This window comes from Scatophagus argus, chromosome 2, assembly GCF_020382885.2.
Source record: "Scatophagus argus isolate fScaArg1 chromosome 2, fScaArg1.pri, whole genome shotgun sequence".
Classification (NCBI taxonomy): domain Eukaryota; kingdom Metazoa; phylum Chordata; class Actinopteri; family Scatophagidae; genus Scatophagus; species Scatophagus argus.
The window spans coordinates 22,647,127-22,674,501 of NC_058494.1; the positions used below are offsets into that span (position 1 = coordinate 22,647,127).

The 27,375-nt window shown below is 42.2% G+C and overlaps 1 protein-coding gene across 9 annotated transcripts; it reads left to right on the forward strand.

Moving 5' to 3' along the window:
- Positions 1-26,170, forward strand: LOC124049396 (noelin-2-like). 9 transcript variants are annotated; one of them, XM_046370993.1, is made up of 11 exons: positions 1-148; positions 335-399; positions 1,694-2,025; positions 5,257-5,401; positions 9,977-10,126; positions 13,206-13,361; positions 17,497-17,716; positions 18,694-18,800; positions 23,501-23,677; positions 23,755-23,928; positions 25,256-26,170. In XM_046370993.1, the coding sequence occupies exons 4-11, from the start codon at positions 5,258-5,260 to the stop codon at positions 25,574-25,576; spliced, it is 1,449 nt and encodes a 482-aa protein (XP_046226949.1). In that variant the 5' UTR covers positions 1-148; positions 335-399; positions 1,694-2,025; position 5,257; the 3' UTR covers positions 25,577-26,170. The 9 variants fall into 9 exon arrangements, with proteins under 9 accessions (XP_046226949.1, XP_046226968.1, XP_046227003.1 ...); XM_046371012.1 differs by having other exon boundaries at positions 1,698-2,025; XM_046371047.1 differs by having other exon boundaries at positions 335-393; positions 1,698-2,025.
- Positions 26,171-27,375: the final 1,205 nt, after the last annotated feature.

Below are 27,375 nucleotides of genomic sequence, written 5' to 3' on the forward strand. Positions count from 1 at the left end.
TATTAACAATCTGCGTTTGCTGACCATAGCCTGCTTTTTGTTGACCGCCATCCCTCCTGTGCTTTTTCCACTTTTGCTGCTCTTTTCTCTATCTTGACATCTGTACCACAGCTAAAGACATTTCCAATGTTGCTGAAACTTTAATGAGGTGAAGCACAGCTCATCCAGGAGTGTTTAGCTGCTAATTTTAAACAATGAAATATAGATGCCCTGACATGAAAGTAGTTACACCCGGAGTGAGAGCAAGCGTGAGGATCAGCATAATTGTAGCCTCAGTCTATCCTTGTCAGGAAAGCATTGGTCAAAAACTGTTTAATATTTTATTTCTTTCCAGATAGTTTACTGAAGATAGATGTCAGTGTCCACAGAGGAATTGTGGTGGAAAAGAAAACGGTAAAAGTAAGAAATGTTCACCTCTTCACTTGGTGCTCTGGCTAATGATAGCAAGCTCAGTAGTCTGTAGCCTATTCCCATAATTTGGTCAGACTGAAGTCAACTAAAAAAACATGGAACTAGCAGTTAAGTTCCTCAAAGATTAAAATAATCTTTTTGGTGATTCTCTGACTTAAACCAGGCGCCAACAGTACGTAAACATTTCATGTTAAAATGTTCTATGCTAAACTAGCTAACTTTCTCTTCCTAGCAGTAACGGTTAGCTTAGAGCACAGGTTAGCCTACAGCAGTTTCACATTTATTCGATGACATTGATGTAGTAGTGTAGTAGTATAGTATCTAGTATTATAATCCAATTTATGTTCAGTGCAATAAATTCCGACGTTAGTTATGCTTTAAACCATAAATTAATGACACTAAATATGGCATTAAATGAGTTAGCCTAAAGTTGCTTAGCTAATAACACAGGCTAACGCTAAAGCTTAAACTGGGAAAACGAACTGCCCAAAATGCTCAAGGTGCAGCTACTACAGCTAAGCTAGGTAGGTCTAGCTAATTATTTGCAGAGCGCTAGCATTGATAAAAACTTAAAGTCAGTTGTGTTTTCTGTTGCTTTTTCATACATTCATACATCAGTTCGTGAATCAGTGACCAGTACTTTTGGCCTGTGGTTTTTATTTATTTATTTTGATCCTGATTTAAACTGTAGTTTTGCTACTGCCAAAATAGTTTTACATTATTTGATTGAACTGCATGTATTCTGAAAACCAGCATATGAAAAATAATGTCATCTTATGTGAAATAGGCACAAAAAATGTGTTTATATTCTTCAGAGGGACTGAAAAAAACTTGTTTTGGAATTGGTATTGAGACTCAGATTGGCAGTCAATGAGCACTGCAGTTAAAACATCTTTAGTAAGTCAGTTAACATGTCTATTATTTTCATAATTAATCGATTTCAATTTTAATCAGTTTAGCTGCTGATTACTGTAATTTTTGGTCACTCAACTGATCGACTGACTAATTGTTTCACCTTTATGTATCAGCTCTTTTACAGTACAATGTAGGGTTATAAACAAAAAAGGAAAAACTGAAGTATTTCAAATGTGTTATCTCTAAAGTAGTTCTGATGTGTGTCTTCATGACGACAAAACAACACTACACGCAATCCGTCATTCACAAATCCATCCACACACCCATTAACAAAGTGTAATCCTCTCCCTTTGTTTTGACGTAGCAGATAATCATCCTTTTCTCCAACTCCTCCTTCCCTACACCCCCCTCTTTCACCTTCTCTAAGACAGTTGTTCTCTCCCGCTGGCGTCTGTGTGGCTTTCCTCAGCATGCAGCCAACACCAGGAGTGTGTTCTCCTTCCATAACCAGAGGGCATTCACTCACTCCAGTCTGGCCACCAGAGTAGTGCTTGGCCCTGAAGTAAACTAAAGGACATGCACAGTCCCCAGTGGTACTTGAAGTACATGAGTTTCTCCTAAGTGCTTAGGTGATTTGTTTTTTATTTCTGCGGTGATCCAAAACTGGGTCAAGACAAAGGAGACCTGAAGGAGATGGCGATGGGTCCACCTGAAGCCCTTTGGGTGCTGCAGCTGCTATTTACTGTCTGCTCATGTAAGGTAAGAAGACACTATACTCAAACGTCCAACTTGTAAACATAATTGTTGCAGTTTTCCAACTTTATGTCAGATATACTGGGATCAAGCTTGTGAATAATTTAGAATCGTATCCTTTTGGGAGAGAAAGTCCTTTTTTTGTCAAATGACAATTTGCCACTGAATGTTTTTGCTGGACCTCAAAGCATAGATAAGGTGAACTTTAGGATAATAATACACACTATGGAAAATAGTGTAGCACTTTTTTTCATTCTGTCAATTCCTATATTTAAAGCACACATTTGTTTGCAAGTAAAATGTATTTATATCTCCCAAAACACACATCTTCTCGAAAATTTACATTTGCTTTCACACTGAATCTTTCTGAGCCTTTTCTGCACTGTGTCCAAAGGGATGAAATACTTCACGGATTGACAGCATAAAAAGGACTAGATAAATATAATATTTGCTGCCAAGGAGTTTTTGCCAGCATCTTCAGAGTCTTCCTTCCCGATACTCCAAAAATGCGCTATTATAAATTTATTTTACTGGATTTTGGTACTGAGAGATATAGTATCCCCATCATCTTAATCTTTTATTGTGCGTTTTAATATGCCTTCTTTTAGCTCATTTTGGCTTACTGTTTTGTTTTTATCTGGTGTGCTGTGATGTATTTTGCAACTTTGCAACTTTGCTTTTTGCTGTATTAAAAAAAACATTATTTTTTTCTATTTCATACTAATACTAGGAGGAAACTACCTGGGTCAGTGACCATAAGTACCCCGAAGTTGTGTCACATCGATCAGTTGATCGACGTGACACGATGTTCATGTCGGCACTATTGTGCACCTCCATTTCCCTAACGACTGTGTTACCCTTAAGTGCTGCTGATTGAAATATTCATGTTAGTTCAGCATATTCGCTGAAGGGTGTTTTATGTATAATCCATGTGTATCCTGGGGGCACTTTCCTGAGACAAGAAAGCATGAGCATGTAACTGCTGATGAGAACAAAGGCACAATAAAACATTTAGTGTTGTTTAGTTAAATTGTCCATATATAATCGCCGGCGGCGTGAACCACAGAACAGCCTTGTCCTTTTGTACTGCAGCGAAGACGTGCTCATTTTGTCATAGTACCATGAGAACTACCCGTATCTCTGAAAATCCCATATAAGTCTATTTGAATTTCTGTTTTTTGAGTTAGAGATTTCTGGGGTCTGCTTCACCTTAAAGTATCCTTGAATGACTTTTCAGTAAATAGCCCATATAGCATATAAACCGTGAAATGTTTCTTCTTTGGTTCATGGTTTCTGATCATTTCCATGTTGCCATCTTCATCTTATATAGAAACCCAGTTTGTGGCCAAGGGAATTAGCTAACATTTAAATACTTTTCTACACATCTATTTTTAATAATATCAGACCAAAGGCAAATAATAATAATAATTAATTTAAAAAATGTATGTACACACAGAGTAGTGGAGGCTGTGGATCCCCACACAATGAAGGGTTAATCTAACGTTTGACTGAACACATCAGATCAAAATATTAATTGTTACTAATTGTTATTAATTCAGTTCTTAAAATAGAAAGTAGTGAGTTTATACTTGAAAGGTGACAAAAAAAGTATATTCAGAACATTCAGTGTGCAGACTTGGACTGTTACAATATCAGATTTTCTCTTCAAGAGTATCATGTCCAAACAAGTACTGCTGTCTGTCAGATTTCTCACTGGACAGAAAAGTGTACAGTAAGAACAATTACACTTAATCAACAGTAAACAAAAGATTCCAAAGGTCATCTGTGGTGAAATATTTACCTCCAAATTATCATATGTGTATTATTAATTTATCAGCATTTCAGTTTTTAATATCACAGTTATTGTCAGCACAAACTTGAACAGGTCCATAGGGAGTTGAGTATATTCATTTTTTGCATTTTATCATCTGCAGTATATTAAGACAATTTGTATATATTGTATACATTTACTGCATAGCATGGAAATGGGAAAGATTTACCAACTAATGTAGCTGTGTGGTTGAACTAAAACTGAACCCAGACAGACAACTCAGATACAGACAGACAGAAAAAGAGAACAAACAAGGAACAAATGAGACACATGAGGGAGGCTTAGACAGCAGAAAGCACTCGCAGTGAAAGAGAGGCACAGCCGGACCGTGACAGCACCTCCTTTTCATCTGTAGTCCCTGTCGACACAGACTTTACAAAATGCAATAGTGGCACGTTGGCTGGATTTTGTTTTGGGACTTTGTTGCTTCCAGAGATACGCTGCTGACACAGATCAAATAAAACATCTTCAGAACATCTTGTACTTCCCATCAAGTTTTAATTAAATCGAGTGTCAGACAGCTTGCATACTAAGTTTGAGTTGGGAGGCGCTGCCTGCCACATGGTGGCAGTGTTGTGTCAGTTTGCAATGCATATGAAGCACAAATCCACACACAGACACTCACTCACATACACGCACACACACAGACCAGGGACAGGTCAATCTGGAGCATTGTGCTCTCGTGTAGGCGTGTGCATTTAATCAATATAAAGGAAAGTAGGGGAAATGAACAGAGAAGAAAAGAAATCAATGTGTTCAGTAAAGATGAAAAGGAGCATTAGAGGACAGTAAAATAAGGGGGAAAAGGGGCACGTGTTTGAAAATAGATAACAAATGCAAGAAAAGAGAATAAACAAAAATATTATTTGAGAGCTGAATGTGCTCATTTGATGAATGAGTCAAGAGAATAGGTGAGAGGGAGAGAGACAGAGAGAGAGGGAGACAGACAGAAAGAGAGAGGGAGGGAGGGGGAGGCAGAGAGTTAGTTTATAAATGAGAGAGCAGTGCTGGCTCAGCCACAGCTCCTTACTGCCAGGCGAAGGAAGGAGTCCAGGAAACACACACCCAGCTCAGGAGGAATAACCAGCTGCTTCCAGGAGCATCTCCTGCAGCCTGAGCCGAGCCGTGGATGTTTGCACTTGATGTGTCTTCCCATGGAGGCATCTGGAGTGGCTTGTGCTCCCGGATTTATTCTCTAACCTGTGGCAGACTTCAGCGGTGGGCCGATCCCGACTGTGGTTTTATCACAAAACGGTGACTTTGGATTGTAGAGCTGAAAACTCTTTTCTTGAAATCTGTAGCATCATGATGTTTTTAGCATGACTGCTGTCAACAGTTTGGACTGTGTGTGAGAACCAGCTAGAGTTTCTGCTTGTGTGTGTGCTGTGTGAATGTGTGCATGTCAGGATGAGTGTTCCCATGTTGAAGATTGGCGCGGTGCTCAGCACCATGGCTATGGTAACCAACTGGATGTCCCAGACTCTGCCGTCGCTGGTTGGACTCAATGGAACCATCGTCTCCCCCGAGGGCACACACGAGCGGTTCGTCAGTGTATGTATTTTGGATATAGGCACTACACACACACACACACACACACAGACACACACACACACACACACAGACGCACATACAGACACAGAATTGAAAACATTTTTTTAATTTGTCAGAAGTTGATCTTTCGACATTTTCACGAATTTGTTGGAGTCAGTTTAACATCACAGAAGATATTGGGTGTACACTGTCGTGCTTCAGTTTTGTACACAATCAACACCCACTCCCTTTAATTGCATAAGCTCTCTAATGTGACAGTCTTTGCATTTGATGAGAAAATTAGCTGTCTTTGAATTGTGGCAAAACACCAAGAAACACCAGACAAAGGAGTCAAATTTCAGGATCAACACATCCAGGAACATTTAGCCTCCATGCAACGGATATTTGATCTGTTCGCTGGTGCAGGCAAAAGAAAGAAAAGCGGGAAAAAAACTGCTCGCTGAAAACAGAGCGCAGCTTGTTGTAAATATGAGGAATAAACAGCAATAATAAATAAATAAACCTTTGCTGTTGATATGAGTCATAAAGAACACATGTACAGTAGAAAGCCACTGCTGCACACACACACACACACACAGAAACACACACACAAACACGCATACATGCAGAGAGGTAATGGGATTGCGCTCTCTCTGACTTACTGGAGTGATATTTCTCCTGGGGAAGGCTGACTCACTCGAGGGACAGCCGGTTATTTGTTGCCTTAGCAGCGACCTGGCAGCCCCAGTCGTGTAGATGCAGTACTACTGCACATGCAAATCTCTTTGCTCTGTACATATACTCTGCGTGTTTGTGTTTGAGTGTTTATGCACACTTTGGGCTTTGCATGATTTAGTTTTCTGGCTCGAGAGGAACCTCACAGTTGCTATGTGGCAACACTCTGCAAGTTCAGCAAAGTGCAAGCAGTCTTAGACAAGTAGATGCCTGCTGAAAAACACACACAACCATTGGGAGCAGATGGAGATGTAGATAGATAGATAGATAGATAGATAGATACTTTATTGATCCCGAGGGAAATTCAATGTGGTGCGGTGTTGGTACCTCGTGCTTCTTTGGGAGACGACGGACAGAGAATCTCTTGAGCTGTTATGTTACTGTAAATCAGTTTGACGACGTGTGAGTGTACGTTTTTTTCCTCTGAAGTCCTCTCGCAGTCCCATCAGAGGAGCTGAACTCATTCATCGATGCCTTCATGCTAAAGATGTGTTCATTTGAACTGATTCGCTGGTTCGCTGGATAAAATTTGATGTTATAGATTGGTCAAATTTAATTGGTTTCGTCCATTACCAAATATTTATTCATGAGTTTTTAGCTGAATCAACTGGGCAAATCCATAACCCATAGATATCAATTTCAGTCATTTATCCTTCACTTTTAGCTATCTATTTTAACACGTTCATTTGGCTACCTTTTAGCTATTCCTCTATCACATAACCCTCTATTTCAACTGTTAAGCTACAACCTTAAAGACAAACCCCACCCACATTAAATTTTTTAGATCTCTCTCTCTCTCTCTCTCTCTCTCTCTCTCTCTCTCTCTCTCTCTCTCTCTCTCTCTCACACACACACACACACACACACACACACACACACACACACACACACACACACTCACACACACATGCTAGCATTAGGTAATCACTGATGCCCAGTTGCCAGGTAGCTAAGTTAGGCTGTGTGCACACACTGTGTGCTTTTTTTTGATAGGAAGAAGGGGAAAATGACAGGAGAGAGGAAATTAGATGGCAAATGAGACTGAAAGAGAAGAAGAGAAAGAAAGAGATGAAAATGAGGACCAAAGGAAGAGCGGGTGAAGTAAGCGAGAGGACAAAAAGGGATGAAGGGAAGTAATGAAGAAAACAGTGAAGGAGGAGCCAAGCCAGGGAGGAGGCTGTCAGGCTTTATTGTTTATTTTTATCTTTAAATCTTTTATCTGTCACTGCAGTGCCACATTACATGAATTAGTCATTGTTGATGATGGATTACATTACGTTCACTTCAGTATTTCCTGAAATTTTTGTTCTCTGTGTGCTGGATTTGAATTTATTTGCTATTTGTTTCTTGCTGTTTGTTCACTGTAGTAGAGATGATCAGAAGATGAATGCAGTTTATGGGAGAAACCACAGGAGCACCTTGACTACAGTTCTCCTCTTCTATTTTCCCTTTTTTTCCTCTAAATTGTTTTGTTTTTCATGTTAGTGGACCTTCTCTACAGCCTCTCCACATGCCCCCCCCCCAATTGTGTACAAGTAGGGAACATTTAGATGTTTGTGTGTCTAATGAGCTGTTACACTTTATGCAGTCTTCACTCTTCCGCCTCTTTTCTCTGTCTGTCCAATCCTTGCAGGGATTTAGCCCTGTTAGCTCTCAGTTCGCTCGCTCTTTCTGCAGTGATCACAATCAGCTCAGCTGCCTGAGTAGATTTTTATCATTTTTCCCTTGTGTGAAATGAGCCCTTAGGTGCCGTATGTCCTCCTGTGTTTAATTACATCAAACAGTCGGCACAAACGATGCTTATGTTCTCATCCCATCCATGTCCTCATGTGTTAAATCCTCCTTGTCCCCCCCCCCCCCCAGCTTCATTGTATACGGGACTTCAAGGTTACCACACCAATCCCAGCTGATTGATTTATCAGTTGCTTCCCTCCAGGCATCCTCCTCCTCCTCCCTGTAGCTCCTCGCACTCCTCCATCCTTCCAGCTTTCTTCAGTGTCGTTATTCTTTTTTCAGGGTTTGTAGGGCAGCTTCTCAGCGCGATTACTGTGACAGGCTGGTATGTGTCAGGTTGAGCTCAGCCATGCGTTTACATTGTTCTAGGATGTTAGCACCAAGTAGGTCAAACCAAAGTCCTGGTTAAATCTCACCAAAATGAGCTCATGGTTTCACATGTGCTCTAATTTAATGTGTTGTGTCTTGGGTCCAACGTGTAGACCCTTGGGGAACAATTGCTGTCACCTCAGCACTACCTAATGAGCTCCCAAATAAGCCAAAAGAAAAAATTTACAAAAATAAACACATCCCATTATATAACAACTTAGGTGGTATTTCAGAACTATTGATAAATTTATGTTTGATGCTGTGTGCTACAGCCTTGAAAATAACATCTACAAATGCCTGTTCTCATTTAAAAACCGTTTTCATTATTCTTTATGGTTCATGATTTTAAAGAATGATTTTATTCTATGGAAGCAAATAACTAAGCCTTTCATTTGCTTAGTCGCAAAATTACAAATTAACGATAACAGTCACAGTTAAAAAAAAGTTACGTTGTTTTCACAAGAAAATGTCAATGAAATGTGGATTTCAATTGAATGAATTAAATGATACCAGCAAGACGAAAAGGAAAAGTTGTGTGTTAGCCTGGACTGCCAGGAGGGCAAAATATTTTTTCTGTGCAGATTTCTGGGCGCTCTGGGGTGCCGGTGACTTTTTGCCAGAAAGAACAGCAGCTCCGGCTGTGGATGGAGAGGGTGGAAAGTCTCCAGTTGTGCTGCAAGCTTTCCTGGATGCAGACATGTGGGAGATGTCACAGCTGATTTTAGCTGCAGACGAGAAATATCCAATTTAGACACAGATGTCTATGGTGCAGTCAAGTACAATATACTCCTTTTTATGAACCTAAATCGACGCTTAAATCACGATATGAGAGCTTCTGAAATCCCGCTGCGAATCACCAGCAAGATAGAAATTAGACGGAAACATTTTAACAGGAAAATATTTGTCCGCACGTCTGAGTACGGTGTGACCTGAATAACATGCTGAGATGCAGAGAGACTGCGTGTTGCGTTCGAAAACACACAAAAGAAATTGCTTCAGTGCTATGACTCATTGCATCCCTTTGAAAAGCACTTCACAAAAACACAGATTCTCACAAAAAATAAATAATAAAACATTCACTTCAGGGACTTTGAAGTATTGCTACGGCAGCCACTTTAGTTTTGTTTGAAAATAAAAATGATGCCACCTATACGCTGCACTACCGCCTGTATGTCCTCTTTGATCACACCAGATATGAGAAGCAGTGTGTCTTATTCCGTTAAAATCCTGTTTGCACGTGATAGAAAGACATTTAATCAATATGTGATATCTGTGTGTGTGTCGTCTTCTATTGGTCAAAATGGCTGGACTGAAGAGGAAGCATTTTAGATTTTATAGCTTCAATCAAACTCCAGTAGAAGTGGCTGGTTACAAAAACCGGAACTTTGAATTGGCTTTGAAAACTCGTATTACTATTAAACAGTTCAAAACGTGACAAGAAAATGCATTAAAAGCCACAATTGGTCACCAGTAGAATTGTAGATGAGTTTGAATAAAATTATCTGAGCATTTAAAACTTAAATCAGGTAGAATGCAAAGCTCAGACTGAAATCCAGTCACAGAAGCGCATTTCAAAGTCAACGGGAGCAGCATTGGTGGTCCTCACAGATGTGAGCTCTTGCCAAAAACAAAATGCAAACAATTAAATCCCATAATTTACTCTGAGTTCCACTTTGCTGACCTTCTCCTCTGTTGAAAGCACGGCTGATGTGTTTTTCCTGCAGTGACTTCGCTAACGCAGAGCCTGTTTGTGTGCAGGGTTTGTACCCCGGCTCAGAGGAGGGCTGGCAGGTGTACAGCACGGCTTCAGATCCCGACGGCAGGTGTGTTTGCACGGTGGTCGCTCCGGCACGAAACCTCTGCAAACGAGACCCTCGGAGTCGACAACTACGCCTGCTGACTGAACAGGTGTGTGTGTGTTGTTTTGTTTGTGTTTGTCTGACTTTGAGTGCATTCCTGCATGTTTCAGTGGTCAGCATTGCGATGCAGCACAGGGGAGAGGCAGCGTACTGGAATGAAATATTCACTGGACTGTCTCTTTGTTTTGACACTTGCAGAAACACACATGAACACAGACACACACACGCGCACACACACACAGTCAGGTTTCACTGACAGATGTATCCCTGATACATCAGTAGCCGTATCCTCTAAAGACTCCCAGTCATTCAACGTGCCAAAAGAGTTTAAACTCAAAGGAAAAACTGACAGATGGGAGGGAAAGAAACTCTTTGTTCTGTATGCAGAGTGTAGCTCCGTATATAAGTATTTGTATGCTGGATTGTCTGCCGAATGTGTTCATATATGTTTGTGCTGAGGTGTGTGTATACGTGAGGATATGCGTCTGGCTGCATAAGCGCGTGTCTCTCGCTGTATATGTGTGTGTCCTGAGAAAGAAACAAAAGTGATTTGTGACAGAAGTTGATGAATTATTGAACACCGTCAGACCAGAAAACATTTCCCAAAGCATGCACCACTGCCAGGCTCACACATCAGGATGTATGCATCCTGTTTTCTCGCCAAAGTAAAAGCACACTAACTTTAACATCAAGAGGATTATACCTCTTTTTTTACATTCACTGCTGGTGTAGCATCCTGTACTGTTTCCACACAAATAGACTAGGAAAAGAGAGAGAGAGGTGGATGAGCGCTATCTAGAATAACGTCTTCGCTCTCCTCTCTGTTCCTGTTGGGAGGCTTCTGTGTTTATGAATCTTAATTAGCTCAGTGCTGTTCTGGAAGTGACACCTAGATCCTGCTGTGAGTGTTAATGTGTGTGTGTGTGTTTATGGCCTCCCAAGCTTGTGTTACAGAGGGAGGTGTGTGGGTGTTTGTTTGTTTGTTTGTGTATCACTTCTGGATATCTGGGTCATTTTTATAATGGATTTCTTTTTCACATTCTTGTTTTTCCATTTGGTATCAAAAGACATTTGAAGTATCTGGTAGCGTTTCGGGATGGTTAATGAGAAGAAGCGTGGGAGTGTTTGTTTGTTGCTTTAGAGCAGATTTCAGATGAGATTCTCATGTTTAAATGCGTCTAATGGGAAGCTCCTTCCAAGAGAAATATTATCAGTGTGACTTTACGTCATGTTGTCGGGCCAAGGAGGTTGGAATAATGATGTTCACCCTAAATCCAGACAGCACAGTTTCTCACACCTCTTTTGATTTTATTTGACTACTTCTGAGTCATCTGTCCCTGAGACTTGCAGGTGTTTTAAAAAGTATTGCTACAGTCTTGGAAAAGAAAAATTCAAAGGAGCCAGAATCGTCAGTGTAATCAATAAATTGTGGTGCCAAGCATTGTACGCATTTTTTTTTTCAGAACCACCACCTCCACTTGATAATTGTGGTGAATTGCATTTTGTCTGTGGTGATCACAGTTTTCCAAACATTAGATGTAAAAGATTCAACAGTTTGTCCTTGCAGAATCGTTGTCTCTGTTATTTTGGATAATTCAATGTCCTCATTGTGAACAGTTTAAACAGAAGCACTTTCTGCCAAAGAAACAACCCCCCCTGAAAGCACAGGATGATCTCTGTGGGGCTCTGTGGGCGGCAGTGCAGGGCTGTTGGTCCACCACTTTGGTTCAGACTGAAATAATCAAGAACTACTGGACGTATTTCATGAGACTTTGATCAGACATTTCTGCTCCTCTGAGGATGACCAGAATTTCTTCTTTTCTCATAAAGTTGATGTTTTCACTTCATAGCAAAATGAAAACTATTGAATTCCATTATCTGCTTAACCTGAACAAGTCTGACAAATTTAAATCTCGATGTCAATAACGTCCTTCTGAAAATGATTCCCTTGTGTTCAGACCAAACAGGAATTTTTTTTGGTTGGTGTGATTTCATACAAATTCAATGCAATGCAGGAGAGCTCAGAGTTTACATTTTTTTTGAAACTTTTGGGTTTAAAAAGTGGATTTATCTTCACTCGTGTTTCTCCACCTGCCTGCAGCAGTTAGCTGCAGCATAATGTACTGTAATTGGTCTTTCTTTGTCTTTGTTGACTGCTGAGTTGAAGGGAAGTGGGTTTTGTTATGCACAGTGGCCTTCGCAAATTATGTTTAGACACAAATATTATTTGACTTGAATGAAAATTGATTTTTACTTATGTAAGTTCTAAGAACTTTTGTGTTTCCTTCAGTTTTCATCTAGCACCATCGTCAGGTCGAAATTTTAATTTGCACATTACTTTGGTTTATGACCAAATACCTGCAAAAAGTAATGACATTCCCATCAGCCTCAGCTGTAATCTGAGTTTCCTGCCAGTTAGGATATGTTAGCATGCTAATAGGCTAAACTTAGATGGTAAACAAGGAACTCATGATACCCGCTCAGCATCAGCATGATAGCATTATCGCTGTAAGGGTGTCATCTAGTACAGCTTCACAGAGGTTGATTTAAAACAACCAGATAAGATATCTGCTCCAGCATTTCCAAATCATTAAATCTCAGTGACATTGTAATTAAAACTCACATTGATTATGCGGCACCTTGCATGCACACACATAAAAAGCAGTTTGAAATGATCTAAAACTGAAACAAAATATCTGAGGACTAAAGAATAAATAGTCCCCATGCGGATTAACTAGAGGAACTATTTTTTCAATGCTTATATGTGGCTGACATGAAGTTATGTTTTTATCTCTAACGTTATGGCTGAAAGCTGAAATCTCATAGATGGATATCTCCCGTGCAGATGAAAGCCAAAACTGTCTGCTTTCTGGCTAGATACCACGTGGGGTATGAGTGAGAAAAGTTATTCTTTTTTAGTGTTTGGATGAAGCAGCCCTTTAAATATTCCATCCCATCACCACACAGTCATATCTGTAGGCAAACAACAGGTGTTTGGAAACAAATAACAGGTGGCAGTAATCAGACACAAGCCAGAGCCAGTCATAAGCATTTCTGGCGATGGAGGATGCTGACAAAAATCAGTCATAATATGAACTCTGTGCATGTGTATGTGTGTGTGTCTTCAGGTCCAGAATGTGAGTCAGTCCATGGAGGTAGTAGACCTGCGGACAGCCAGAGACCTGCAGTATGTTCGAGACTCTGAGCCACTGCTGAGGGGAGTGGACGGACGCTTACACACTTACGTGGCCAACCCCCGCACTCTGACGGCCAAGGGCCTGCAGGTATAAACACACACGCGCACACACACACGCACACACACACACAGAGTTTAAGACAGTCGCTGCGGGGAGCACATAACCTTTGGTGTGAAAACATTGATTTCACGCATGCCAAGCTGAAGTTTGCTGTCTGCACTCAGACACGCAAGCGTCTTTCATGAAGGGGACAAAATTTGTCTTGAAGCTGTCAATTCGGTGGCATCATGTCCGCTGTGTAAAAGTGCCGCGCAGCTTTGTACAGAAGGTGCCAGCAAAACTGCAGCATCACTGCACACATTAGGACTTCGAGCAGCCCGCGAGAAAAAAACAAAACAAAACCCCAAATCTGTCTGGAATGAGTGTGACATTTTAATATTAATGAAGAGATTTACATAATATCGACACACAAAGCAGAGGCAGAGTTCATGTGTGACATCCCTTTTTTTTTTCCAGATTGATGTCTGTGCTCTAAATTTGCAGTTGAGAAGAAAATGATTCTTTGCTGGATGGGTGCTGCCTTTTATTGAGGGGAATCTAAATGTATTTCACTTCTTAAATTAGGAGTACTAATCTCATCAGGCTCGGTGCTCTCTGCCATCATGCTGCTGGCAGGCGTCTGTGCCAACAACAAACCAGCAGGCAAGCGGAAGATTATCTCAAGAGCTGCAGAGAATGAAAGGCTGCGTATTTGAGGAATGAAGGGCAAATGATCTGAACAGTTAAATCAGCTGTGACGCTGCTTGTCTGACTGTCCGTCTGTCTGCCTGTAATTGGCAATAATACTGACACCCAAAAGCAGTAAATCCGTGTGCACTGTCTACACCTGCATGTAACTTTCCCAGGAAGCACTGAGTTGGGGTATTTGTGTCTCGCTTGACGTCAGTGTGAAAAGTAGGCTAAAATTGTCTGAAAAGTTTTTTTTTAGATCTAGGGCACATCATTGTTTCAACAGCTCTTCAGTCCGTAGTTAGCACATGCTTCACATTTAAGTATAGTCATTCTCAACCAAATTTAGCCCTTTTCTAAACCAGACGTCTGCGTGTCTGTTTAATCTGCAAATCACCAGCTCAGGCCTTACTGAGTTACTCAAACATTGTTTTTGCCACATGCTCCCATAAGACAGAAATAACACATGACACGGTATAATGATTGGAATTGAGTACAGATCAGCACCGTTTAAGGGACACAGTGTGGTGACGCGCTCCCTGTTACCTCCGATGAGGACAAAGGCAGACATATTCACCTCTGGACTGATCCTGGTCTGGTTCATTTTGCAATGTGATGTGAACTTTTACCAGCAGGATGTCGGACCAATTTTAGACAGGAGATAGTTTAAACTCTCATTCGGTCTGAACCCCTGAAGTAAAAGAACAATTTATTCGTATTGATACCGAGGTGAGAATACATATGATTATGTATCATTATGTTAGATGTTAGAGCTTGTGGTTCATCTGGTTGCCTTTTTCCGATTAATAAACTGCATTTCTTTAATTGTAGGCCTTTGCACGTTTGTGGTTTCAGGGTCTCTCCACCTCGTTACACTTTTTTAGTGTAATTTGAGTGTAATTTGTTTGCCAGAAAACAGACAAAACACAATAAAGTTAATAATTTGATAACATAGCAACCCTACTCACAAGTGAATTTTCATCACACCATTCGGCCTCCTGCCTTCACTCAAGGTCACACAAACTCTGGTGGCAACAGAAATAATAGAGCAACACATACAGAACTAAAGAAATAGTTTTGGGAAATTTTCTGTGTCTTACAGAACGGTCATTGAGAAGACTAATACCACTCCTGTGTTTGTTTGTTGTTAAGCTAACTGGCTACTGACTTGAGCTGCACATTGACTGTACAGACTCATTGCTTCAAATTGCCAAACAGTTAACATAACTCAGATTAACTAAGTGCGTAAAACCTAAGATTGTAGAGTAATATATCTAATGTCCAAGAGCATGAGATGCCAGGAGATACAGAAGCTCTGTAAGAGGTGAACCAACACAAACACACACACACACACACAGGACACACACACTCCACCCCTCGCAGTACCTCCCCAAATAGAGAAAAGAATCCATTCTGACTTTCATCTTTTTCCGAGAATCTTCTTAACAACATCACGGGCCTCTGGGGTCTGTTTTTAAGTTTTTATGCACTTAGTTTTTGTGTATGTACGTGTGTGTGTGTGTGTGTGTGTATCTTCTCGCTCCTTGGGGGTTTTTCACAGTCATAAGCTTTTGCCTTTGCACTGAGAACTTATGAATATTTATGCAATGTGCAGCTACAGTAAATTTATCAATAACTAAACAGTATTTTCATCCCATGAGGGGGGAAAGGGAAGCAGAGACGGGGAGGTCAAAGAGCAGGATTAAGACCGACAGATAGATGGATTGATCGAGAACTTGAGAGAGATAGAGGACAAAAGGGGAGGAAATGGATAGAAAGAAATACCTGATTGCATATTATGACTTTTCCCTGTCGGTTGGGGAGGTGAGAGGAATGAGTAAAATAAAGAGAGGTGGTAAAGGTTTGGAAGAGAGAGGGGGGAGAGAGTGACACAGGACAGGAGAGAGGCAAAGATGAAGGAGGCTGTGACATTTTCAGCTTTTTGTCAGGATTGATTTTTAATACATATTAATTAGCTCAGAATTACATGCAAATAATGATGCCGGTACCAATCAGTGAGAATGAAGGAGCCGAATTTAAGGGCAGCTCAAGCACGTAGAAAACTGGTGCCGAAACAGCATGAGAAAATGTTTTGAAGCAATGTCAGAAAAGGAGCATTTAGGCCTTAATTTGAGTATGGCAGGGGACGGATTAGACACACAAAGTGTCTGACTGACTGCCAAGGAGGCTGTTTCCTGGACGTGTTGTTGTGTTTGTGTGCGGGGGAACGAGATGTTCTGAGGAGATGATGAGGTTTTTGTCTTCGCTTTTGACACCTCTTTTAATCCCCCCCCATATCAAATTGAACTCCTCTCTCCACGCAGCAAACAGTCTTTTTGGGAGGGATTTGAAGGTGAGAAGACATCTCAAGTGTCTGGGCTGAAACAGAAGTAAAAAGAGGTCGCCTGAAACACACATCTGTCTCACACATATAATTCATAGGGTCTTACTTCAAAATAGTAGCAGAAAAATTCACGTTGGCTCAGATTTCTCCACCGTGAGACCATTTTAAAAAGATCTTTGATTGTGTTTGATTTGTCTATATATTTTATGGCGTTTATATGGGTCGCAGTGCCAGCAGAGCAGCTGTCCTCCAGCCACATCTTCTCCCTCCTGTGGGACTGTGAAGCGTTCCCAGGGCAGATGGAATAAATGCAGTCCCTCCAGCATTTTCTCGGTCTCCATTTGGATAAGGCGGCTCCTCGTGTCTCTTTCTCGCGCCTTAGCTCCTTTTTACTCATGTGCAAGTGAGGAAATGTGAAGCAGAGATTTTTTTTTTCTTCCAGGTTTCAATGTGAAAATTGAAGACCAGAGGAAGAGATTCTGCCTGTCTTTTTAAACTTTTCACCAAAAAAAATGAGTGTTCGTCATTAAAAACTGGTGCAGCAGGTGTTAGTCAGAGTTGCTGTCAGACCTGCCAAACTGAAGCACACTGAAGGAGGATGTAGCAGTGCAGCTTTTACTCCCTCTGCTTGAATTTTGACATTGAAAACTAAAGAAAAGGAGAAAATCAAATAGATTTTTATATTTTTTAGAAATTATGAAGTGAAAATTTCAAGGGAAACACCTGATAGCTGCTGCTCCAATACTGATAAAATAATATATATATTGCATTCTCGTGATTTATGAGTGATACACATTAACACGTTGGACAGTTAATTCTATACTTTATGATAAATCTGTTAATTTTGTTCATCTGTTAAAGTTGTCAGACTCTCTCACTGGTATCTCGCTGCTTCCGCAACAGCCTGACCGTTCCTCTGACCGTCCACCATCGGGTCAGCTGATCAGTTACTAAACAGGTGTCTCCTCCCAGGTACACAAACCCAGACTTCATCCACAGGGAAGAAGTCACACTTGGGTGGTTTTCCTTTGAGCTACCTCAACCAAAAAAGAGAGAGGAAGAAGACGTTTTATCAGATTTAACCGCATTGGACCCCATCTTCTCTCTTCTCTGAGCTCATTTTTCATCTCCATATTTTGTGCACCTCAGGAGCTGAAGGGCCAGATGTCTCAGCTAAGGCCCCTCCTCTCAGTGATGGAGCAGTACAGATTGGACCTGCAGACGCTGGCCACCCTGCGACTGGAGCTCCTCAACCTGTCAGTCATCCTGACGGCCATCCAGGAAGAGATCGGAGCGTACGACTACGAGGAGCTTCAGCAGAGGGTTTTACTGCTGGAGACCAGGCTGCACAGCTGCATGAACAAACTCGGTATGTGCCGGAGCTTTAGGAGCACTCGGTTAATATTATTCAGTGGTATTGCTGCCTTTGACATTGGATATTTATCAAACAGGCAGGGTTTAACAGCAGATGCTATCACATTGCATTGTGGGAATCGTAGTATCCAGTGTTTTGGGAGCGAGGAACCAAAGAACAGCACGTGGGACATCTTGGCCACTGCTTTACCAAATTTGACCGTTCAGTTTTAGTTTGTTTCTTGTACGCCCTGTAATTTTACTAAACAAGGAAAGGCTTGATAACAAAAGTAATTAATAAAATGATATAAACATTTTTTAAACATCAGCATACAATTTGACATGGTCACAACACATTGGGATAGAGGCAAGAAGTGTCTTGTTAAAAATGGAATAGTTAGGACTTACTGAACCTGTTGATAAGACAGCATAGAAGTGCTGGGAATCCGAGCTGACCACAGTCCTCACTGAAAGAGCAAACTGTATTTTACAGCCACCTTTAAAAGCTGCAGGAGGTGAGTATTTTATCCTAAGAGGATAAACACTTCAAGGATTTAGTAGTTGAGTCTGGTGTTTAAAAAAGAAAAAAGTTTCATGAAAAATTTAGATTTGACTCATGGGTGAAAATATTTTCTTTGAGTTTGAAGCTTTTCTCAAACTTCACCCTCTCTGCAGTCATGTCTCTATCGTGTCTGTGTTATCATCTTGTAATGAAGAAGCAAAGTTTTTTTCACAGCTCGTGCTTGGGCCACAAGTGTATTTTATTTCAACACATTTCATGAAAGTTGGTAAATTGAGTTGGGACCTGTGGAAGGCAATGGCTGCTCATAAACAGGCAGGTCAGGTGACCTTGACAGGCAGCATCAATCACTCCAAGCCAGAAACTATGACCCCCATATTTCACTTCCATAATCCTCTGTGTTTGCTCTCTGCATTTAAAAATTCACCGTATTCATTCATACTGAACACAGTATGTCCATCTTTTGTTAACAGGTTGTGGTCGTCTGACTGCAGTTAGCAGCCCAATCACCGTGAGAGCCTCGGGCTCCCGCTTTGGCTCCTGGATGACTGACGCCATGATTCCCAGCTCCGACAGCAGGGTAGGCAGACTGTGTGTGTGTGTGTGTGTGTGTGCGTGTGTTTGTGTGCATGACAAGTAAAGCAGGTGTTATTAATGTGGCCACATGGTACTTCTTAGCTCAGTATTTTTTTCTTAATGTATTTCTTATGTCTTTCTGCCTCACATCTAACATGATTCCTATGAGCACTCTGACGTTGCTTCACCTATTTCCTACACACACACACACATACACACACACACACACTCTCAGTTTTGTTCAGGCATATTAAACTAGTTGTCAAGGCGACTGTCTCCCAGTTGCCAGGTGTGATTTATATCGCCATGGTGACCCTTGCCTGTTCCCCATTAGAGCTTCTCCCAGGCGATGAGACAGAGCTATACACAGCAGCCCTATCCCAGTTACTGCCTTCTCTTTGCCAGTAACTAATGCGACTCCTGTTACTGTTACGAGGTTATGGGTGCGGGCTCTTTCCTGATCCACACGTCTGTTTGTACCTGTCCCAAGAGTAGGGAGCTTTTTCTGTCTCTATATTTTTTAATGCTGTCTAATATGAGACGTTCCTGAACCTGACTGAACATTCAGCAATGCATGCATTTTATACAAATCCAGTAAATGTTCTTTCTGGATTTGTGTCATGAATAAGCCGGTGAAACTATGAAAAAGCTGTAATCTGCTGAAATCACTTTTATCTTACTTCTCTTCAGGCGTAAAGGAACCCCTGCGGAGCTCTTTTATAAACAAAACACTTGTGTTTACATTTAGTCCTTCTTACCAAAATGCACTGTGCGTATCCTGGAGGCCTAACAAATGTGTCAGATTCGTTTCTTTCTTCACAAAACACTTGTAGAACTTATTTTTATTTTCCCACCTGCATGGTTTACAGTAAGCTGTGGGTGCATTGAGGAGAACTGCTCTCAAAGACTGTGCCCCATTCATTCCCCTGAATGCTGCTTACTGGACACATTCGATGAAAAAGCTTCCTCAAGCTGCTGCGTGAGGACATTCAGATAATACAGAGTCATTTCAGGGTCTTTGCCACGCTTGAAAAGATGTATTCAGCATTTTACAGCTGCTCCTGTAATGGCCCAGAAAGCAGTTTTCCCGTACACCATCGTTGGAAAAGTGGTGACTGTTAAAACACGTTCAGCAGACACAGACCAACGTTATCACTCCACCGGACTTTAGATTTCTGGACACCTGATGAAAAACCTAATGCAGGCGTAAGAAGAACTGCTCTAAAGTCCAGGTTTGACATTTTACAAAACATGGCCTCAATGACATTTTCTGAACAATTTTCAGTGCACAAAGCTGCCTCGGTGTTTGCTGAACGCTCTATTATAATGTATGAGGGTTGAGGGACTTCAAGAAAACATAAATATCAAACACAAAACATGCACAAGGAGCAGACCTGGATGTTGTGAAGAAGATTTTGTGACTTTGACAGATGTTGTTACCTCACTATTGTGCTAACTGGTTGTAGAACAGTAAACTTAATCAATTTTTCAATGACAGGAGTTTTTCTCTGTAGGACTACAGACACACATCCAAACAGTGATGTCTGTAATTTGTCCAGCATGACCTTGGCAGCCTTTGATATTTCATTAGGGCATTACATAAGGCTGCTGACACTGAGCACCAGAAAACAACCAGCAAAAATAATTAAGTTTTCATATTTTTTAATTTTATTTTTTAAATGGAATAAGTCAGATAAAAATCATATAAATTTCCAGGCTGGATAACCTGTGTCTTATCAGTTAAATATGGATGGAACACACACACGCACACACACACACACACACTCTGTAAGTAAAGTCATTCTCTTACATCCTTTGGTATCCATGACTACAGTGTCTTCACAGGGTCCCAGTTTGGCATTTATGAATTCTTCATTAGCTCATCAGTGCGAGAATGTGTGTGTACGTTTGCACTCCCACACGCACGCACGCGCGCCTGCACACACCTGTCGCTGCATTTGAGAACAGCTGCTGAGGTGTGGATATCCCCTGATCTGTCAAGATGTCTCTGCTGATGGTGTGAGAGAGAGAGAGAGAGAGAGGGGCAATGTGGCCTGTTGTCGAGGAGGTGTGAAGCAGGAAGTGGAGGCAGGGAAATGAAAGAGGAGGTGGACAGAAAGAGAAAGAAGCAAAGGGAGTAAGAGCAAGACGGGGGAAGGTTGTTCAAAAGAAGAGCAGACGGGCCAGATGAGCGGGGTGACATGAAAGCAGCATGGGAGGCGATGATGAAAAAACAGCAGAGAGGAAGAGGGGGAAGAAGTGGTCAGGACAGATTGCAGCAGACATTAGAGATGCTAAGGGGCTTGAGTTTTTAAAGGGTCATTGGTTGCTGTAATCGTTCCTCGTCTCCCCGCTGACCGCGAAGTGATCCCTTCCTGGCGTGACTCCTCTGTGAGAAATGACAAGGACGAAATCCGCAGCCACTGCTGCAGCTGCAGACAGTATGAGGCTTCAGCAGTCTGACATAAACAGTTTCTTTAGTTCAGAATCCATCATCTTCTTCTTCTTCTTCTTCTTGGGGGGCAGCTGTGGCCTAGAGGCTGGAGAAGCAGCTTGTGACCGAAGGGTCGCTGGCTCGATTCCCCCTCCTCCCAGACTGGCAGGAAAAAATTTGGTGGTCGAGTGATTGATCAACCCCCCCCCCCTTCGCCAATTAGCTGGCTGATGTGCCCTGTGCCCTTGAGCAAGGCACTTAACCCCCCAATTTGCTCCCCGGCTGTCTGGTGTCTGGTAATGGCACTGCACTGTTTCACTGTATGTGTGTGTTCAGTCAGTGATGGGTTAAATGCAGAGAAGAATTTCGGTGTATGTAAAACATATACTGACAATAAAAGTTTGAAGTTCTTCTTCTGTCTTCCAAACTGTCTTTCTTCCCTTCAAATAACGTTTCTCATATTGGGTTTCTAGTCACTTCATATGATTTTTGAGTTTAATTCCTCTTTGTTCATTTGTCAAAAGCTCAGGCCGGAGCTGAAAGGCAACACTTAATCTTTTTTTTTCTTTTTCTTTTGGTCTTTGGACTGCATGAAAAAGTGGCCTAAGGGCAGACAGAAACGCAGCGCAGGCTGTGCTTTGTCCGACGCTCTGAACTTCTGGGCAAATATTGGCACAGAACCAGAACTGTGGATTTTGTTCATTTACGGCGTAGCTGTACTGTGAAGAGATTGCGTCACGGCTTGCAGGTATTTTATTAGAGTAAACTTAGGAGGAGTTCGGGTTTAGGCCAAGTGGGAAGGTGTTTGTTGTATATGCATGCACCAGTTGTTGTGTAATCAGCATCTGGAGCTGGTTTATATAAAGCAAATGGGTGCAGTCAAATGTGAGAAGATTACAGCTGCCAGAAAACAAAGGCACTCGTGTTCCTTTGAAACACAGTTTAAAAAGAAATTAAAACAGAGCGAGCTTTATCAGATGATCTGGCAAAGCGGGGATAAAAATAGGGAAGAATGGGAGTGTTTAGAGGAGAGAAAAAAATGTTTTTAGTCAAGAGCGAGCAATCAGCCCGTTTCATTGTCTTTGCAAACCGCAAGCTGAGTCTCAACTAAACATTTTGTTACTGAGGTCCCTCAGAATTGCTGCAATCAGTTCCCTTTGTCTGAAAGTCTGAGAATTTCGAATATTGGGTCTGCAAATTCACTGTAATTTATAAAATGGTGCTTCCGCTGCAGGAGTGATTTTCCTTTTCTTTGACCCACACAAAAAATATCCCTTTTATGGGCTCCCTCTTCTCTACCTTCTGTACTTTCCTCGGGTTTTGAGAGGGAATAAGAGTCTTTTTAACCAACAGTGCTTTCTCTCTTGCCAGCGCTCTCTGCTCTTTTCTTTCATCTATTTCACCTCTCGGCCCCCTTTGGGTAATTAATCCTCCGTGCTGTCGACACTCAATTTCCCTCCCATCTCTTCTCTTGTTCCCACTCGTCTTCTCTCGTTCTTTGCCCGCTTGTTTCTCCACAGATCTCTGTGGGTGTCCTTCATCATCTAGCAGGTTTTATTAGCTGTAGCCGTGTGTCACTGTGGGCCGAACGCTGTGAAGGCTTGTAAAAGGGTCTTAGATATGCACTTGGTGGCTGCATATATAATATTGTGCATAAGACTGAGGGAAGAGCTGTATGTTTTCAGGAAATATTATTCAGGCGCACCAGCTGATGATTTATGTAGAAGACATGGAAATTAAGAAACAGCATTGTCTTCGTATTGTCGGGTGGAGCTAGCTAGCTCATAATGGTTTAATAATGCAGTGATGATGCAGAAAAATCCATGAGGATGACGAATGTGTAAAACACTAATTACTTCTGTATGTGGTGAGATAGATAGCCAGATTAGCCAGCGTTTAAGCGTTAGATTAATTTGCTCATTTTTGCTTGTATTCTTGGTTTAGGAAAGGCAGTTTAAGAAAGCACAACGCTCCAAAGTCTCTTTATGTTGATTATCAAATCCATTAGACAACCCTTATTCTGCTGAGGGGTTTTATCGCTCTTGTGATAATCGGCCTTGATTTCATTGGCTGAAGGTGTGCCGTGGCCAGCAGGTATCAGCCAAAACACCATGTAATTATCTAATCAAGTTGCTGGTGAGCGTGGCAGGAGGCCATCATGGATCTCTCAGCAGATTTTACAGAATGAAGTGCTTGATGGGTGCCCGTGTTTCATCCCGGATGCAGAGCCAAGATCGAACCTTTTGTTTTCCCCTCTCCTCCTCCACCAGGTGTGGTCGATGGACGGCTACTATAAGGGCCGGCGCGTGCTGGAGTACAGAACCATGGGGGATTTCACAAAGGGGCAGAACTTTGTGCAGCACCTGCTGCCCCACCCCTGGGCGGGAACCGGCCACGTGGTTTACAACGGCTCCCTCTACTACAACAAACACCAGAGCAACATCCTGGTAGGAGACCGGCTGCAGGGGAAACAGGGCAGAAGTAAGAGTTTGACAGTAAATGATCCGAATGTCTGTCTTTCCAGGTTCAGTATCACTTCCGCTCTCGCAGCGTGTTGCTCCAGCGCAGCCTGAGCGGGGCCGGGTACAACAACACATTTCCCTACAGCTGGGGAGGCTCCTCTGACATCGACCTCATGGCTGATGAGATGGGACTCTGGGCCGTCTACACCTCCATCCCAAATGCTGGAAACATTGTGGTATAGTCTGCCCCTGTGTGTGTTCCTGCGCTCCTGTGTTTTCTGAATCTGTTCGAGGAGGGATATTTAAAGTTGATTTTTAAACTTAAACCAAATCTAAACCCTCTGGCGTTTTTGTTCCGGTCAGAAGGTACTGCTGACAGCAAGTTTGCTTTACTTTCCAGAAGTAATAAAAAATCCATAAAAATCTGTTAAAGGTTCTGACAGAGACACATTGCTGCACTGAACAGCGTAATCTATCATAATGAATATCAAGTGTATTGCAGTTTTGCTCAATCTTATTGAGCAATTTGCAGCTAATGTTCTCTGTTACTTGCACTTGTTACAATCCAGTGGTTATAACAAGGGGACAAGAAGGGAGAGTGTGTGTGTGTGTGTGTGTGTGAGTGGGTTTCGATAAAATTAAAAAAATAAATTCGACAGGAAGTGGAAAAGTCTTAGTTAACAAATAATAATAAATGACAAAATTCATCAGTCTCAAAAAACTAAATTACACCCCAAAGAAAATTCAAAATACTCAACTTCCTGTTTGAGGGAGGAAAATGCAGGATGGCATGAAACTGATGCGAACTTAAGGTTCAGTAGGTACCACAGAATGAACTGACCGATCACTTAATCCTTCCCTGTGAGCAGCGATTGTTTAATTCCAGGTCAATCGAAGTTTCCTGCCTTTTTTAGGACACGTGTTGACATGATCTTCCATCTTTTAGTATGCGCCATTGCTGTAGTAACGTCTGAATATTAGGAGCTGAACACGCTGTGATAAACAGCTGCTGATTCTCCATTGAGCCAATGCGGGAGAAGATGGTGCAAAAAGATGACGCAGTCAAACCGCAAATGTGCGATAACCACGTAGACACAATCCCGATAGCGTTTGTTCCAGGTATTGATCTGAGGCAGGTCACGCTCTCCTCATTGCTCTACAAACGTGATGTTTTTATCTGCTGCAATTTTCATTGCCTCTTATTGCATTTGGCAAACATATTTGGATTATAAATGGGGAGGTTGCTCTAAATTGTTCCTAGGTGTGAGTGTGAGAGTGTGTGGTTGTCTGTCTTTGTGTGTTGGCCCTGCGATTGACTGGCGACCAGTCCAGGGTGAACCCCGCCTCTCGCCCGTAGTCAGGTAGGATAGACTCCAGCTCCCCCGGGACCCTGACGGATAAGCGGTATAGAAAATGGATGGATGGACGGATGAGGAGGTTTCGACATTGTGGTTTTACACAACAGCAGTTCACTTCTGCCATTGGTTTTGGCAGAAGTGAACTGCATTATGATCAAATCGCAGACTGAATCATGTGTGACCAACCCTCCCTCTCTGTCTCCAGGTGAGTCGTCTGGACTCTCGTTCGCTGGAGGTCCTGCAGAGTTGGGACACGGGCTTTCCTAAGCGCAGTGCAGGGGAGGCCTTCATGATCTGCGGCACCTTGTACGTCACCAACTCCCACCTGGCCGGGGCCAAGGTCCACTTTGCCTACCACACCAACTCCTCCACGTACGAATACACCGACATCCCCTTCCACAACCAGTACTCCCACATCAGCATGATGGACTACAACCCCAGAGAGAGGGCGCTGTACACCTGGAACAACGGGCACCAGGTCCTCTACAACGTCACACTGTTTCACGTCATACGGAGCGACGGATAGCTCGTCACGTGGGAAATGGCAAAAAAGAGAGGGAGTATAGTAGAGGAGGATGCATTGTGTCATTAAAGGGTACTGAAATTTACACAAACACACACACACACACACACACAGAGAGAGAGAGTGGCCATTCATGTCATCAGGAAAGTGATTGCTGTCTTTGTTTGAATGTGAATGACTTGAGGACTGCGAGAGCTCGCTGGGCTAATAACACAGACACAATACGTGGTTGTCGAACACATGTCTAAAGGTCACGGACAAGAGCGTTCATCACGGCGAAGATGGGAATTAACTGCCACTGCTTCACGCACGCTGACAGAAAGAAGGAAGTCAGACAGTTTCAGCTCATCCATATTCCGTTGCGTTTCATTCCACTTGCTTCTCGAGAAGTGATTTTGGAGGTTGAGGTCCAATTGTCGAGGAAAAAAAAGAAAAAGAAAAAGAAAAAAAAAGGCAGCTCGTGAACTGAATTTTAACTTGCTCCAAACCTCGAGCTGTGGCGACGGACCTGATGAAGATGTTCCGGGTTTGTGATGTGATCGTGGACTTGTTCAGTCAGCATGGTTGTTCGTTCATTAAATCTTACTGTCAAACTTTGCCGTGACTGTTGTCTTTCTCTGTCCTGCCGCGGAGCTGAGAGCTGAAACGAGCCATCGGTTTTAGCCATAAATATGTGTGTTTGTGGTGGGTTCTTTTATTTCTCACGGTCTCTGTTTGGCGGCGGTAACACAGAACAAAAGATGAATCAAACCTGCACACACGTGGACTGATGTCGGTTTGTCAACCTCCTGTTCTTCTCTCTTAAGACCTTTTATGCAACAGTGACTCAAACAGCCTAACAAACACAAGCCTGCCAGTAAGTTGCACAAATTATATTTATTTCTAAATAAACCAGAGCCAGCTTCCAAATAAGGAAGGGAAATGCCAGGGAACACCTGACTGAAACGTAAACCTAAAACAGCGCCCACAGGTGACCTCCAGCATGACAAAAGAGCTTCGCGCCAGCAGGGATTTGCTCTCTCTTTCTCCACTCTGCCATCTTCACAGGCCTGGGTTTGAAATTAATGAGTATAATTAAAACATTAGACGCTGGCTAATCAGCCTCACACGACGAAAATTATGAAGCGGACACACCAAAGCACATAAATGATTAATTAAACTGTGTAAATAATTAAAGTGTGTCAGGAAGGGAAAAACAATGACACTGATGTCAGCTATGAGCTCTCCCTCAAACTTTTTCTGGCGTGACGCCCTGCACAAGGCTGCCCTGCACCCTGCAGTGTTTATGAGCCATAAGCAACGACAGGAATAATACATGAATATCTACTCAACGATGAACTGATTAGATTTTGGGAGCCAAAGGTCACTGTGGCTTCACAAAACGCATTTTCAGCCATAAATCAAGAATTCATGCCCTAATTATGATGAAATTCCCCCCCAAATATCTAATAGAATAAAATGATGAAGCGATGACATTTTATATCCAAAAGGTCAAAGGTCGACCTCGCTGTGACAGCGTCAGTGCTTTCTGTCCATTACTCAACAGCATAACTGAGGAACAGAAGTGCAGATTGTGTCCATATTTCACACCTGCTCAGATCCTGGACTGGTGACACTAATCTCAGGTGCCCACCTTGAGTCGGCGCAGTAGATCTTCCGTGTTCCCAGAGGTTGAACAGGTGTGTGAAGACGGACGTGGATGTAAACTGCGACTTGATCTGACGCACGAAGGGCATGAAACTGTGAGGCAGCAGTTCCAGTCTTCTCTACGTGAATCTTATGCGTTCAACTCAATTTCACAC

Excerpts from the sequence above, each read along its gene's own strand:
- LOC124049396 (XM_046370993.1), top strand. The coding sequence starts at position 5,258 with ATGAGTGTTCCCATGTTGAAGATTGGCGCGGTGCTCAGCACCATGGCT. Across the intron at positions 5,402-9,976 it reads CACACGAGCGGTTCGTCAGT|GGTTTGTACCCCGGCTCAGA; the intron begins GTATGTATTTTG and ends GTTTGTGTGCAG. Across the intron at positions 10,127-13,205 it reads TACGCCTGCTGACTGAACAG|GTCCAGAATGTGAGTCAGTC; the intron begins GTGTGTGTGTGT and ends GTGTGTCTTCAG.